The sequence below is a fragment of the Phyllobates terribilis genome, unplaced genomic scaffold (genome assembly GCF_046119375.1).
Source record: "Phyllobates terribilis strain yellow unplaced genomic scaffold, ASM4611937v1 Scaffold_5__5_contigs__length_657084704, whole genome shotgun sequence".
In the NCBI taxonomy this organism is placed as follows: Eukaryota; Metazoa; Chordata; class Amphibia; order Anura; family Dendrobatidae; genus Phyllobates; species Phyllobates terribilis.
Window position 1 is genome coordinate 200,589,442 of NW_027362765.1, and position 14,102 is coordinate 200,603,543.

The 14,102-nt window shown below is 41.4% G+C and overlaps 1 protein-coding gene across 2 annotated transcripts in view; it reads right to left on the reverse strand.

Moving 5' to 3' along the window:
- Nucleotides 1–5,628: 5,628 nt before the first annotated feature.
- The window catches only part of LOC141272710 (rho GTPase-activating protein 39-like), an 83,257-nt gene continuing 74,783 nt past the window's right edge, over nt 5,629–14,102 (reverse strand). For both annotated transcript variants that reach the window (XM_073683702.1, XM_073683701.1), the window contains 2 exons: nt 12,693–12,862; nt 5,629–11,590 (listed from right to left, as the gene is read on the reverse strand). In XM_073683702.1, the coding sequence (XP_073539803.1) occupies nt 11,396–11,590; nt 12,693–12,862 (365 nt within the window). In that variant the 3' untranslated portion in view covers nt 5,629–11,395. The remainder of the gene's footprint in view (nt 11,591–12,692; nt 12,863–14,102) is intronic.

Below are 14,102 nucleotides of genomic sequence, written 5' to 3' on the forward strand. Positions count from 1 at the left end.
GCTGTTTCCAGCATCCTGCCTGCTTGTCTGTGGTCTCCTGGATGTTTCCTGCTTGCCTGTGGTCTCCATCATTCCACCTGCTTGACTGTGGTCTCCTGGATGTCTCCAGCCTACCAGAGGTTTCCAGTATCCCGCCTGCTTTTCTGTGGTTTTCTGGACATCCCCCACCTGCCAGCGGTTTCCAGCATCCCACCTGCTTGCCTACGTTTTCCATCATTCCGCCTGCTTGCCTGCGATCTCCTGAATGTCTCCCACCTGCCAGCGGTTTCCAGCATCCTGCCTGCTTGCCTGCGATTTACAGCATCCTTCCTGCTTGTCTGTGGTTTCCAGGACTTTATTAAAACTTTTAGCTTGCTTCTACATGTTTTTCCTGTGGCTTCTTGTGGCTTTGCTTTCTGTTTCCCACATGTTACACCCTCCTGCTGTACTGACGCCAATAGCCTGTGTGCCCACTTGGGCCTTGGGCTTAGAGCATACGTGTCAAACTCTGACCTGTGGGCCAAATCTGGCCTGCAGGGTGGTTACATTTGGCCCATGACACCAGAATCACCACCCCTATGTGGAGTCATTATTCTGTATGGAAGACTATGTGAGGCCCATTATACTGTATGGCGGACTATGTGAGGCCATTATTCTGTATGGAAGACTATGTGAGGCCATTATTCTGTATGGAGGACTATGTAGGGCCTATTATTCTGTATGGAGGACTATGGAGGGGCCATTATTCTGTATGGAGCACTATGTGAGGCCCATTATACTGTATGGAGGACTATGTAGGGCCTATTATTCTGTATGGAGGACTGTGGAGGGGCCATTATTCTGTATGGAGCACTATGTGAGGCCTATTATTCTGTATGGAGGACTATGTGGGGCCTATTATTCTGTATGGAGGACTATGTGGGGCCTATTATTCTGTATGGAGGACTATGTGGGGCCCATTATACTGTATACTGGTTGGCCTGTGACTGTCCAAGTTTTTCATTTTGGCCCTCTGTGTGTTTAAGTTTGACATCCCTGGCTTAGAGGATCCATCTCACCTGGTGAGTATAACACATACATCGAGAGCTTGTGACCGTTTTTTCTGATTTCTGTTCAGTCAGAAGTTGCAGTCACAATATGGAGGATCTGGACCGCAGCGGTGCCACGAAGAGCAGAAGACAGCTGCTGGTAAGTATATAACTAGTGGCACAGAACTTAGTATAGTAGCACCACTCCAGTGCTGCAATAAAAATAAACAAAAAACTCTGCAGTGGTGCTTTAACTATTTGAGGGTAATAATGGAATAGCGACCAGCATACAAACAGCACTGTTTTTTATATATTTGTTTGCATTGTGCTCAGCTTCCTGGAAGGTTTTTTTGGGCAGTCATGAGGTGTACTGTGTCTGCAAAATACCTTCTGGATGCAGATGGCTGCACTAACACATTGTAGGTATCTGTGGTTAAAATTGAATACAGCTAGTTTTACATAATGCTTTATTTTCAACCAGGCATTCATAATATGGGGAAAATGTGTTCATTATATATCCTGCAGCTACAAATAAGAGAAATAATTCCCACAAATAATTATCAGGATTTTGAGGAATCTTATATTTAAAATATACATGAATATAGAAAAGGCCAAAGTCATATTATAAAGCACACGCACCAGGCACATACTGGTGCCGTGGCGCATATAAACATACCAGCTCCAGGACAATATAGAAGATAAATGAGAATCAGGAGTTGAATGGTATATAAAACAATGTTACTTTATTATATTATAATTACAAGTATTAGCAATACAAAGACAAATAGTTAAATGCAGACAGTGAAACTGGACCGATCCACCAACCTGGATCACAGATCCCATAGTTACTACTGCTACAAATAAGTGCAGTACCGGTAGCAATCCTTATACTAATTATACTTGCATGGCAAGGTAGCTTTAAGTACAAAAATCACAGGGCAGTGCCATAATAAACTGCAACACGAATAACCTTACCAATGAAAGTTGGGATGCTTTGACCAGGAGGGGGAGGGGAGTGGACAGGAACCAGCCTCAACGAGCATTTTGCGGCGTATCTTGCAGCTTTTTAATCTAACAGCCGGGAACTGTTAATGTGTGATTGGTGAGGATGTGGTGCAGAAGTGGAGTTTTTCCAAGAGTGAGCGGTGGGACTGTGGAAGGTTCAAGGGGAGGAGGTGGAGCTGAAGTGGAGCCTGGGTAGAGTCTCAAGTGTGCCCAAAAATTTTGCTAGTATGGGGCCCTGAAATTCCTGGTGACAGCCCTGGGTTTAGTGTTTAGTTCACTTGCCCATTGAAGCCAATAGACTTTATACCCTCTGCACTGTGGTGATGGCAGTCCGACAGTTTTTGGTGATCTATATAACTTGGTGTCGCTCTCCAAAAAGAGTTGTTTCTTGTGGATCTTAAATGGATCCCTATTAAATCATTGTTCACCATAGGTGAAACGCATTTAAGATTAAATTAATGCAGCCAAAACTCCCCCACCCACTTTGTTTTGGGTGGGCCGAACACTGTCATTTTAAGTTAGTGAGAGCCATTCCGAGAATTTAGTGGCTCTCACTGGGATGCTGGCTCTCATAGTTTATAGCAGGGAGCCGGCTCTTTGTCTCAGATCGCTCGGGGATTGCCCATCACTACTGCACTGAGAGGACCCAAGTGTTGATGGAAGCCCTTTTTTATGTCCTTTGTTACATAGAAAGTTCGAGTATGAGACTTCTAATTCAAGTAAACACTTGGAGATAATTGTAATCTTTTGGGAGGGGAGCAGTTTCCAGGAGCTTATAACTATGAGAAACATTCAGTGCCATCTTGTACCAGCCAACAATACTCTGTAATACTGTACTCCGCAACCAATCACAGGCTGAAGCGATTCTGTGACATCTGGATGGCTCAGTCATCATGTCTAAGGTTGGCACCAACCACCTGATCGGACAGCGCTGGTTAAACAGCAGACAACAGGAGAATATCCCTTTGTTTCTAATAAATGCTTTAGATATCTATTTTTTATTTTATGTTACACAATTCCTTTAAGTGTTTACAATAAATATCTTCATTTGTTTCCACTACTCACCCCAAACTTACTAGGATCCATGGTTAATGTTTTTATAAGCCTCTTATTGAGAAAACGTTCACGAGTTGCAGCAATGCAGCACAAATTGTAAAAAAAAAGTCTATCTTTTTAAATAATAAAGTTGTAAGTTTTGTCCTATAAATCAGGTTTTTGTAATGTGTTTACATTTGTGAAATGTTTTAAACTTAAATTTTGTTACAATTTTTACTATTTCCTTAAAAATCTAGTTAGACAAACCTAGGGTCATGGAATGTCCAGATATTAAGCACACCGTTTTATGGGTTTTATGGTTGTTAAACCCTGTGAGATAGTTGTGAAGTATTCATTTTTCTTTCAAAACTTGTTTTTTTTTAATCATGGGTGGAATGACATGCAGCATAATTTTATGAAACTGACAAATATGGGGTTAAAGGGAACCCGTCAAGTTTAATGTATTGTTTTAGGAAGAGCCCTTTATCGTCTTCCTGTTTTTTATTAATCCCATCATTATACCCAAGTGTTGCTGCAGGATGAGTGACAGCGATTTTGGACTAGTCCGGGTATTCACTGGGATTAACATCGCTTTTATACAAACTGCAGCATCACTTTGGTCTAGCTTCTTGACAGCTTACCTTTAAATCACCATCTAAATCCTCATTGAAGGCCGGCTTCTCCAATGCACGTTGAAACGTTTCTAAGTATGGACCACAATATAAGAGTTGGCTGTGAGTCTCTTGACCTGAACAAGTATGAAGCTGTTGAGTTCAGGCCAGGAAACCCATGACCAGTCCAGAAATCTTGGTCTGTAAACACACCATGAAGCTCAGACAGGTGAAACAAGGCTAAACCATGAAGTTTTTGCAGCAGATATGTCCGTAACGGTACTTGCATACGCCAAGAATTTATTGAAGATTTTCCACATTGTAGCCATTGTGTATGTTATATCAGGGGTCTCAAACACATGGTCCGCGGGCTGCATGAGGTCCCTGAGACTCTGTTGTGCGGCCCTTGGGCCCGAGATATTCGTATCCAGCGAGCCAGGAGCCCGCAGACATCAGCGCTTCCTTTCTGCTGAATGTGCATCCTCGGACAGATTCAATTGAAATGTATCGCAGTGTAGAGACCAGCTCTCTGTACCGCAATACTGATACCAGCCACTGTCCAATCAGAGGCCAGCAACTGACGTATGTAAGGAGCAGCAGAATGGGGGACATTGTTACAAGAGGGGACAAGGATGTGGACATTGCTACATGACAGGAACATTATTACAGGCTGAGGGACATTATTACAGGAAGGGGACATTATTACAGGTCGAGGAACATTATTACAAGACAGGGGATATTATTACAGGTTAAGGGACATTATAACAGGACGGGACATTATTACAGGATTGGGGACATTATTACAGGATGGGGACCATTATTACAGGCTGAGGGACATTATTACAAGACAGGGGATATTATTACAGGTTAAGGGACATTATTACAGGATGGGACATTATTACAGGATGGGGACCATTATTACAGGACGAGGGACATTATTTCAGGACAGGGGACATTATTACAGGGTAAGGGACATTATTACAGGACAGGAGACATTATTATAGAACAGGGGACATTTTTACAGGATTGGAGACATCATTACAGGATGGGGGACAGAATTACTATATGGGACTAATTGTAAAACTATTACTGTATGGGGCCGATTAAGGGTCAAAAAAAGGAAAATGGAATAATATTTGGCCACTAAAAATGCTGTTTTATGTAAAAATTGAAGTAAAATAGAAGAAGACCTGTACCAAAGCCCATGTGATAAACACCATTAAAGAGGATAAAAAACACGGCAAAAAAAAAAAAGATGATCAAAAAGTCATATAGAAAAATAATGGTATCACTGAAAACGAAATCTTCTCTCACAAAGAACGAGGCCCGTCATATTCAAGTTTTTCTATGTTCGGCCCATTTACCTGGCTGAGTTTGAGACCCCTGTGTACATTACAGCCTGTGGATTTAGAAAGGGTAAATCCACAAACAGTTGTCATGCTGCGGATTTAAAACCGTGTACCACAGGTCACGTTATGCTGAAATGTATATATGAGATGTTCACAGTGTGTCACACTGAGGATTATTCAGTGCATAAACTTTATACACTAAATGCGCACAGTGTTAACATATCCTAAAGGAGAGATGTCCTGATTGTCAGGATTTTTACGGGCTGAGAGAATTGGATGACCCTTGGAGCACACTCTGATCAAACTATGATCAGAATATTCAGTCCATTTTTGTCGTATGCGGAAAAATAACGTGTGAATGAGGCCTTAGACAGCTCCCTTTAGCCACTAGATAACCTTATAATAAGCTGATTGCAGGTGATCCAATGGCTGAGACGCGTTATGAAATGTTATTGCCAAGGATATAAAGGGCTTTCTATGTATTCTACAGACGCAATTCGTCCAAAGAGAATTATTATGTCAAATTCAGATATTAACTACTTGCTGAATTATATCTTGCCACCTAAACTTTGCTTAAAAAAATAAAATACTGTTCTGTTAATTAATAACACCAAAACTCAATTACAATGTAAAATATTTTTATTTGCTTATGCAAAATACAAAAGCAGAATATGTTGCAGATGAATTAATGCATGTACATGTTACAGCCAAAGAACAGTTCCAGTGTAGAGCACATTCTAGAACAGAAACACAATTGCATTCTCAAACCAAAAGATACAAACATTTTTGGAAACCCCGCCATATTAATGCACAATGAAAAGAGACCAATTGGCACAATAGTAAACAGAATTACATATCCTGGCAGTCCAGCTATGACAAACCAAATAAAATAAAGCATTTTACCATTTTATACATAGTAATTTATACACCTCAGCATAAAAAGAAATCAAAATGTAGCTAGGGCTCCTTTTCTGTCAAAAGTGTTTATACATAAACTCCTCCAGATATTGCATGGATATAATAGAAATGAGTTCTGTGGTTTTAGATCTGAATTTGTGCAAGATTTCACGGGAAAGTGTAGATAATAAATTGCTTAGACTTTATCGGAGACCCACATAGAAACCTATTCAAGCAGCGATCGCATGCACCAGGTATTGTGGAGGCGCGCGGACTTGGGGTGGCTTCCATCTTGATCTAGAAGTCCAGTACCCAAGAAGGGTCCAATAAGGCTGGACCCGATACATTTCTCAATGCAAACCAGTAGTGTTTTAATATGCAAACTGGGAACGTTGCCTACAGGAAAGCCCTGACAATGCATGTTATGGTGCCTCTGACTCGCTTTCCACAAGTTTTTCCTTTTACAGTGTATAGTGCTGCACCGTCAAATGGTATAGTATATAATCCACACCGATGAAAACCTAGCGCACATAAATGTGTACAGCTGGAACCCCCATTTTGGTTGAATAGGTTCTCAGCTCTGTCCCCACAGGGGTGATGCAGCTGGAGAACCATTTGCCTTTTTTTTTTTTCAATCCACAACATGTAAATCCCATTTCACATTTACTGTTTGATGTGGATTTTTGGTGCAAAATCCACACCAAAAATTTGCACCATGAATGCCACATGTGATCATGACCTAACAGAATAAATTAAATGTATTTACGGTAATATCAACTACTTATTTTAAAGCACTTACACAGGCACAGCCAGGTTATTTTAAAGGGGACCTTTCAGCTTCCATGGCTCCCCCTAAGAAGCCGCTATGCCCCATTCTAACAAGTCCCTTCTTATGCCTTAACAATTGCTCTATATTGTAAAATCTAATTTTAATCCATGCTTGCGTTATACAAATCTGTGAGGACTAATCCGGGGGCATCAATTCCCCCGGACTAATTCCTCCCTCCCAACTTGTGATTGACATGATTTGCAAGAGCGACGTCACCATCGGCTTTTTGCAAATATCTGCACATCCGCTATGTTTTGCTTCCCTGGACATATTTAATGAAGTTGGGTGTAAGCACACCGGCTTCATCAGCACAGTACGCGTCCAGGGAGGCATAAAATAGTACACTTGCGTGAGATTTGAATGGGACCAACTGTAACGTCGCTTTTACAATCATTAAGGCATAAGAAGGAGCTTGTTAAAATGTAGAAGTAGGGTGCAGTAGAGACATGGTTGGGGGTGCAGCTGACAGGTTCCCATTAATTGTATATATTGACAGCTGAAATATGATATAGTGGCATTTCTCCTCCAAAACCGAGCCGATTTATGGCTTTTAAACAGGTTGTCCCACAACTACAACATACCACCTATCTTGTGAATCAGTCCTACTTGTCTGATCACTGGGTTTCCTGGGGGCACACTGCAGTCATTCATTGTCTATGGCGCTGACAGATGTAACCGAGTATAGCACTCAGCTATCTTCAACAGTCCCATAGACAATGAATGTAGCAGCATTGTGCCCCCAGGGAACCCATACAAGCACAACAGCTGCTCAATTCTCATGATCAGCGGGAGTCCCAATGCTAAGGGTGCTTTCACATTGCCTCCGTGGGTCTGTCGGGGCTTATGTCCAAACCTCCCAGCAAAACGGGATTCGGACGTATGCACCGACGGGCCATAGACTGTAATGGTGACGGCAGAGTGAACGTGCGATCTGACATGCATCATTTTTAGGAGTGTACGCCTACTGGAGGTGGACACTGAGACGCTTTGCCGTCACCATTACAGTCTATGGCCTCGCTGGTGCATAAGTCCAAACCCCGTTTTGTGGGTGGAGGAGGGGGGAGGGGTTCGGATGTACGTCCCGACGGGACCCATGAACGCAATATGAAAGCACCCTATCACTTATCCTGTGGACTGGCCAGATCCTGAGATCCGTCCAGTTTCTGAGCAGTGCTTGCAAGTGCTGTGCTCCATGCTTAGCAGACTGGCCACCACTGATAGACTACTGATTTTTGCGTAGGTTACCGGCCACTGCTGTAAACTATAACATTATAAAATCCTTCCAGTCTTGGGAATGGAGAGGATTTTTAATAAGAGGTAAATTGCAAATGGTATGTATATGGGGTTTGAGTCAGAGGAATCAGGCATGTTTGATTCCAGTATGTCCGATCCTTTGTTCCTGCAGGAGATAAGCCCCTGCCAGATGTGTCTGACAGCTACTTATTCCCCTCTGGCCATTGGCTAAACCAAACATGTACGTTAGTAGAGATAGGAAAAATAGCTGTCAATTCTAATTTTTATGGGCGGCTAATAACAACGTTCTCCAATACAGACCTACTCCTACGTTTCAAACCTGAGATTTGACAATATATAACCAAGTGTTCAGCATCACCCTAAAGCATTCTGTAAGTATTTGTAAACCGCACATGTAAGAAAGCGGAGAAAAACAATAAAACAAATCTAAAACAGTGGTCTGGATTTGTGTATCAGTGAAACTTGACAATCACAGTAAGATATTTCAGTGATGGATAAAATAGTTTCCAGATAAGCACCATGGACACAGGTGTATGTTGTATGCCCTAGAAGCTGGTAATGATATTCTACCTTTCATATTTCTAGGGCAGGTCAGAAAACAGACATCTGGTTGATGTCTTATTAGAGCATATGAGCAGAACTTGTATGTTACATTATCTCAATGTATTGCTCAGTGCGGCACAATACTTAAGTATGATTGTGCTTTCACATATTTATACATGTTTTGGTTGGAAATGTTTACTATGCAGATGGGTGCCCACATTATTCTGCATTCCAATGAATTGTGAAAACTGATTCTTGTTAGTACGGTTAACTACAGATTTCACACTTCAGTAACTAAGATGCAGTCCCATGTCAACACATTGAAAAAAAATCACAGCATATTGTAAACAGGATCTGCCGACAGAACAAGCTCTGTGCCTTACCTGTAGATTAAAACACATTTGCCCCAGCAATTTGTGCATCGGTTTTTAGAGCTGCTCCCCTGTTCCCGCGATTATTAGATTGCCAGTTGTATAGGTTGAGCACCCATGTGTTATTGTACAAAAAAACAGATTGGTGTATTTGGTGGTAGCATTTAAAGGGGTTATGATTATCCGGGACAATTTATTTTTTTTGACTAGGGCCTAAAAACTGGCTCCGATCTCCGCTGGCACACAGCAGTCACAAACCGCTCCGGCTGGCGATTCAGCAGCTACCGCTGATGTCACGTAGACAGGGCAGTGGCTTCTCTTCCACCCTGCTCTATTGACGGGGCATGATGGCCGACATTGACTGCTGGCTCACTGCTGCCTAACTGCGGGGAGCCAATTGTCAATCAGCATGACCCCGTGTCGACAAAGCAGCCTAGAAGAGGGAAAACTGTTGATCTGGACCAGCTGAATAGCCGGCAGGAGCTCTGTGCCAGCACCGGGTAGAACAGGCAGGTAGTTGGCAACTACCTGCCTGTTAGTCTTTAGGTCCTTAGTAAAAAAGTAAAATAAAAATAGTCTTGGAAAAACCCTTTAAAGACAACCTGTTATCAGGATCATGCCTGATAAACTAAAGGTATGGGCATAAAGGCGCTGTTATATTGACTTAATTGGCACCTTCAGTGTAGAAATCCACAGCCTGGTTGTTTAATTCATTCAAAGTTTTGGTACAATAAGCTGTTCGTGCATCGGTGAGGGACTGTGGGGCAGGACTGTAGGTAGGGTTTTCGGCTTTGCCACAGCCCCTCCTCTGCCTCTAGTGTCTGTATCTTCTTATAGTTTTAAATTTCGTGCCGGCGCCGTTCTCATCAAGGGCAGTGTTAGCGTCCATTGATCTTGCTGTGGACTTTAGGAAAATGGTGCCAGTGTTGGCGCATGCATACATTGACCTCCCGGCGGTCTTGAGTAAAATGGCGCCGGTGGCAGATTGAGATTTCGGCTCGTCATTGAGCAGAGATCTAAATCTGCGCCGACACCGGCCCCATTTTCCTGAAGTTTGCCAAGAGGTCAATGTGCGCAAGCGCCAGTCAAGCCCTGGTGTGCGAAGAGCTTATTGCACCAAAACTTGTAATGATAATTAAACAACCAGGCCATGGATTTCTACACTGAAGGTACCTATTAAATCAGTATAACAGTGCCTATATGCTCATTAATTTAGTTTCACATGCATGATCCTGATGGCAGGTTCTCGTTAAGGATCGTTCCCAGAAACAGTTCCACTCCAGCACTGTGTCTGGTACTGAACTTACCCCTTTTCACTTGAGGAAAGATAAGGTGCAATAATGGCCACAGTCTGTGGACAAGAGGTTTTTTTTTCACAAAAGTTATTTAGTAAAACTAGAGAATGGAAAATATGACTTGCATTCAGATAGTCATCAAATCCATCTTAGAAATGCTAATCTTAGAGATTAGCAAGATTTGGAAGCGACAATCATTTTACGATAATAAATTCTGCAGAGACCATTATTTTACAACAGATCAATAGGATACAGGAAAAAAGCTCTGTACTGTCTTACAGGAAAAGAGTAATCTGAACAGGTAGCATTAAATTACTACATCCTGAAACCGATGTCTGCTTCCCAACAAATGATCATGAACTATAGAATAATTCACCATATGCTGCAATATGTGCCGGACCTTGTAAATGAAGCATTGTCTTCATTGCTTAACCATACGGAGTTATAGGAACTACGGTACTTAGAAAAGCCGTAACGTCACATCTGCTCCAACACTAAAAAAAGTGTTTGCTGCACCCGCAAGGTCAGGTCATTTAATAGCAGATGAGCTTACTTTCTTGTCACACAAGCAAGGTTTAGTTTCATGTCGTATTTTATAGCAAACAGTGAGAAATGTAATTCACACCTTGAAAAAACTATTCAAGTTTGCAACAGACTCATTAGTGGAATAAAAAGCCTGACGTATTATATTGTGGTCACAATGGTCACCCTGAGCTCTGACATTACAGCTGAGAGCTTAAAGCAAAATTGAAATACAAAGATTAAAAAAAAAAAAAAATATATATATTCAAAATATATTAAGAGCTCCAGCCCCTCCAGAGCGATAGTACATTGTAAAAAGCCTTGATTTCCTAATATCTCACACTTTAATTTTTAGCTAATGTCTCTGCATGAGGGAAACCTTTATACAATGAAACATTCACTGTAAGAACAAAGAAGAAGGTATTGTTTTCCCACCACCGAGAGTAGACATGCTTTCACAAGTTCTCCGAGCACCTCCGATGAAGTCATATTTAATGCTTTTGGCACTAATGACCTCTAAAAAGCACAGATTTAAAAAGTGCTAGAGATATCCTGACACTCTAGTATATGTAGGAATCCCCTAGAGGGACCTCACCTTGTTCTCTTAAAAAATGAGAAATCAATGCTGATATATAAAAGTAACAGGAACCAAAGAAAACAGCTGACATTTTCCACTCTCACAGCAACCCCCTAACAAAACTGGTGTCTAGATGGACAATTAGCATCCTCAGAAAAGACATCTCCTTCCGAGTGTTCTCAAATATAATTCTGGGGTCATCTGACTGACAACGCAGACAATTTGGAGCCATGACCATGGCAAGATTGTTGACGTCCATCTTTGTTGTGCCCACGTTGGAAGGTTGGGAGAAAATCTGTTTGGAAATAGAAAGAGGTCAGTTATTAGTTTTTGTTTCTCTTAAAGTGCTTCTATTATATGATGCCTTACTTCTTGTTCATCACCCAAACTCATTTTACCATACAGGTCACCAGAATTGCATAGGAAAATGAACTGTGTCATTGAAAACTGCATTGCACTGAAATCGAGAAGAAACACCAAGTGTTATAAAATGGTAAAAAAAAACTTCAATTCTGCCATTCTTTTTTTTTTTACTTGTTTTTTTTATGGTGCTTGTTTATTATTATTAAAGGGGAAAAAAGGAGAGCGAGGGGCATTTTAAGTTTTTACTTTTTTTCATACAGAAAAAGCATTATTTTTTTAATCCCCTTATGGGACTTGAATTTGCAACCGTTTCTTTGATCGTTGAAATGATGTTCTCCTATGAACGTGCGCTGTGCGGCCACTAGGCTGACAAGGAAGGCTGAGGCATCTGTGAATGTGGCTCAGAATTGGTGTAAAGGCTGTAACTCCAGATCAGTACAAAACACAATGTATTTGTAGAAGAAACCTGAAACTTCTCATGTAGACAAAGTTGTACAAACAACTTCACACACCATTGCTTAGAAGATTTCCAGAAGAACTGTGCCAGAATATAAAAGCTAAGAAGCACAGGAAGCAAATATAATTTAGTCACAATTCTACTTAACCAGACACTATACAGTCCAACCTGCCATTTTATGGGTTGGTCGAGTGAATGAACACAAGGAGCACTCATCTGTTGCACTGCCAACCTAGACACGTGGAAGAAAATGCAGGTCAGGTATCCCCTGTGTACAGCGACTAGCCTACTGCATTGAGGTTCTCTCAATGGGAATACCTAAAATGGCTATCTAGGCTTGGAAAGAAAGTTTGCAGTCATGTGCCGACTAGACTTGCTCGTCCTTTCTCAATAGTAATGCACTGAGAGAGGATGAGCATGTCTAGTCGGACTGGCATTACCAGAAAACTCTGACAGCGTGCGGTCAGGATTCAGATGCCTGCAGTCACATAGAGTGACTACAGACTTTCATCCCAAGCCTGGACAAACCCTTTAAGAGAACAGGAAATGAACAATTAGCCCTCCTATGATACCATACCTGGAGGAAGTGGATGAGGTAGCACAGCACCAGTCTGTTCAGTTCAGGAAGCTGCTGCACGACGGACACTGCTGCGTCGGGATTTTCATAGTTACTAATGCACTGCTTGTAGAATTGTTGTGGGATTAGTGGCTCCTCCAACTCTCGATACCAAAGCTTCAAGAGCGATGCTAAAGGAAAAAAATACAAATTAGCGATGTGCTGTGGTGATCTTAGAAATTATCTGCAATCAGAAGAAAGTACTGGCCATTTATGACATGAATCACAGTAGGCTAAAATGTGTAACAAAGATGTCTTTATGGAATAAATTTGTTTTCCAAGACAGAAGATGCAAGGAAGAATAATATATTATCATAGAAAGATATTAAATGTAAAACACCCAAAGTAAGAAACAAAATGCAAGCGCTGCACTTAACCACACCTCTAGTATTTCTCATATATGAGCCCACATATACGGTCAAGTTACGTCTTTTATACACATGGGGCTGAGGCATCTATTGGGTTAAACTGCAGCGATCAGAGGTTAAAATTTAAGTCCAGTGTATTCATAGCACAGATTCCTGAGACTACTGTGAACATTCTCCATTTCCCACATATCCTACTCATGCACCAGGAATGGCTACTTGTCATCACCATCTTATGTTTCGATATAAGAATGTACTTGATAACAGCTTGCCTCAACACAAGCATCAAAGGAGATCTGCATTTTTCTGACCTCATGGCATCAACTATACATTCCGTAATGGAGATTAATGTTACAGATGCTATAAGGTGCAATTCTGAATAAACAAAAAAACTAGAAACAACTTGGCAAGTTTGGAGGTTATATAACTATATAGTTGACTCCCATTATTGAAAATAAAAAGTTGACTACACTTTACAATACAGCTTATTAAACCGATATGCCAACCAAATGTATGACTGGCTAGTAGAGTCTATGTTTTATAGTCTATTTACACCAAAATGGACAATATGGACAGGTTCCATCAATAAGTGACTGGGTGACAAAAACCACTATGCCTTCCTTAATCAAAAAGAATATGGAGCTTGAGTGGAGAAGTGTAAGACAAGAGATTAGTTCTTCCACAATGGTCTTTACTTTCAGTGTAATCTTAAAGTAAAGCATCATTCAGACGTCCATGTAATGGAATCCGTGTAAGGACCATGATGCATGAACTTGACAACCATATAGGAACAAATGAGGCTGTCAAGTTCAGGTCAGGAGACCCTCAGTCAGTCCGTCATCATGGTCCGTATACAGACTGTGTTAAATGGACGTCTGAATGAGGCTTTAAAGGGATTGGCCATTACGTTTTTTATTATTGGCCTATCCTTAGGACAGTCCATCAATATCTGATCAGTGAGGTTGAGACACCCCCTGTGAGGGTGGATCTGTAGTACCCGGCAGTG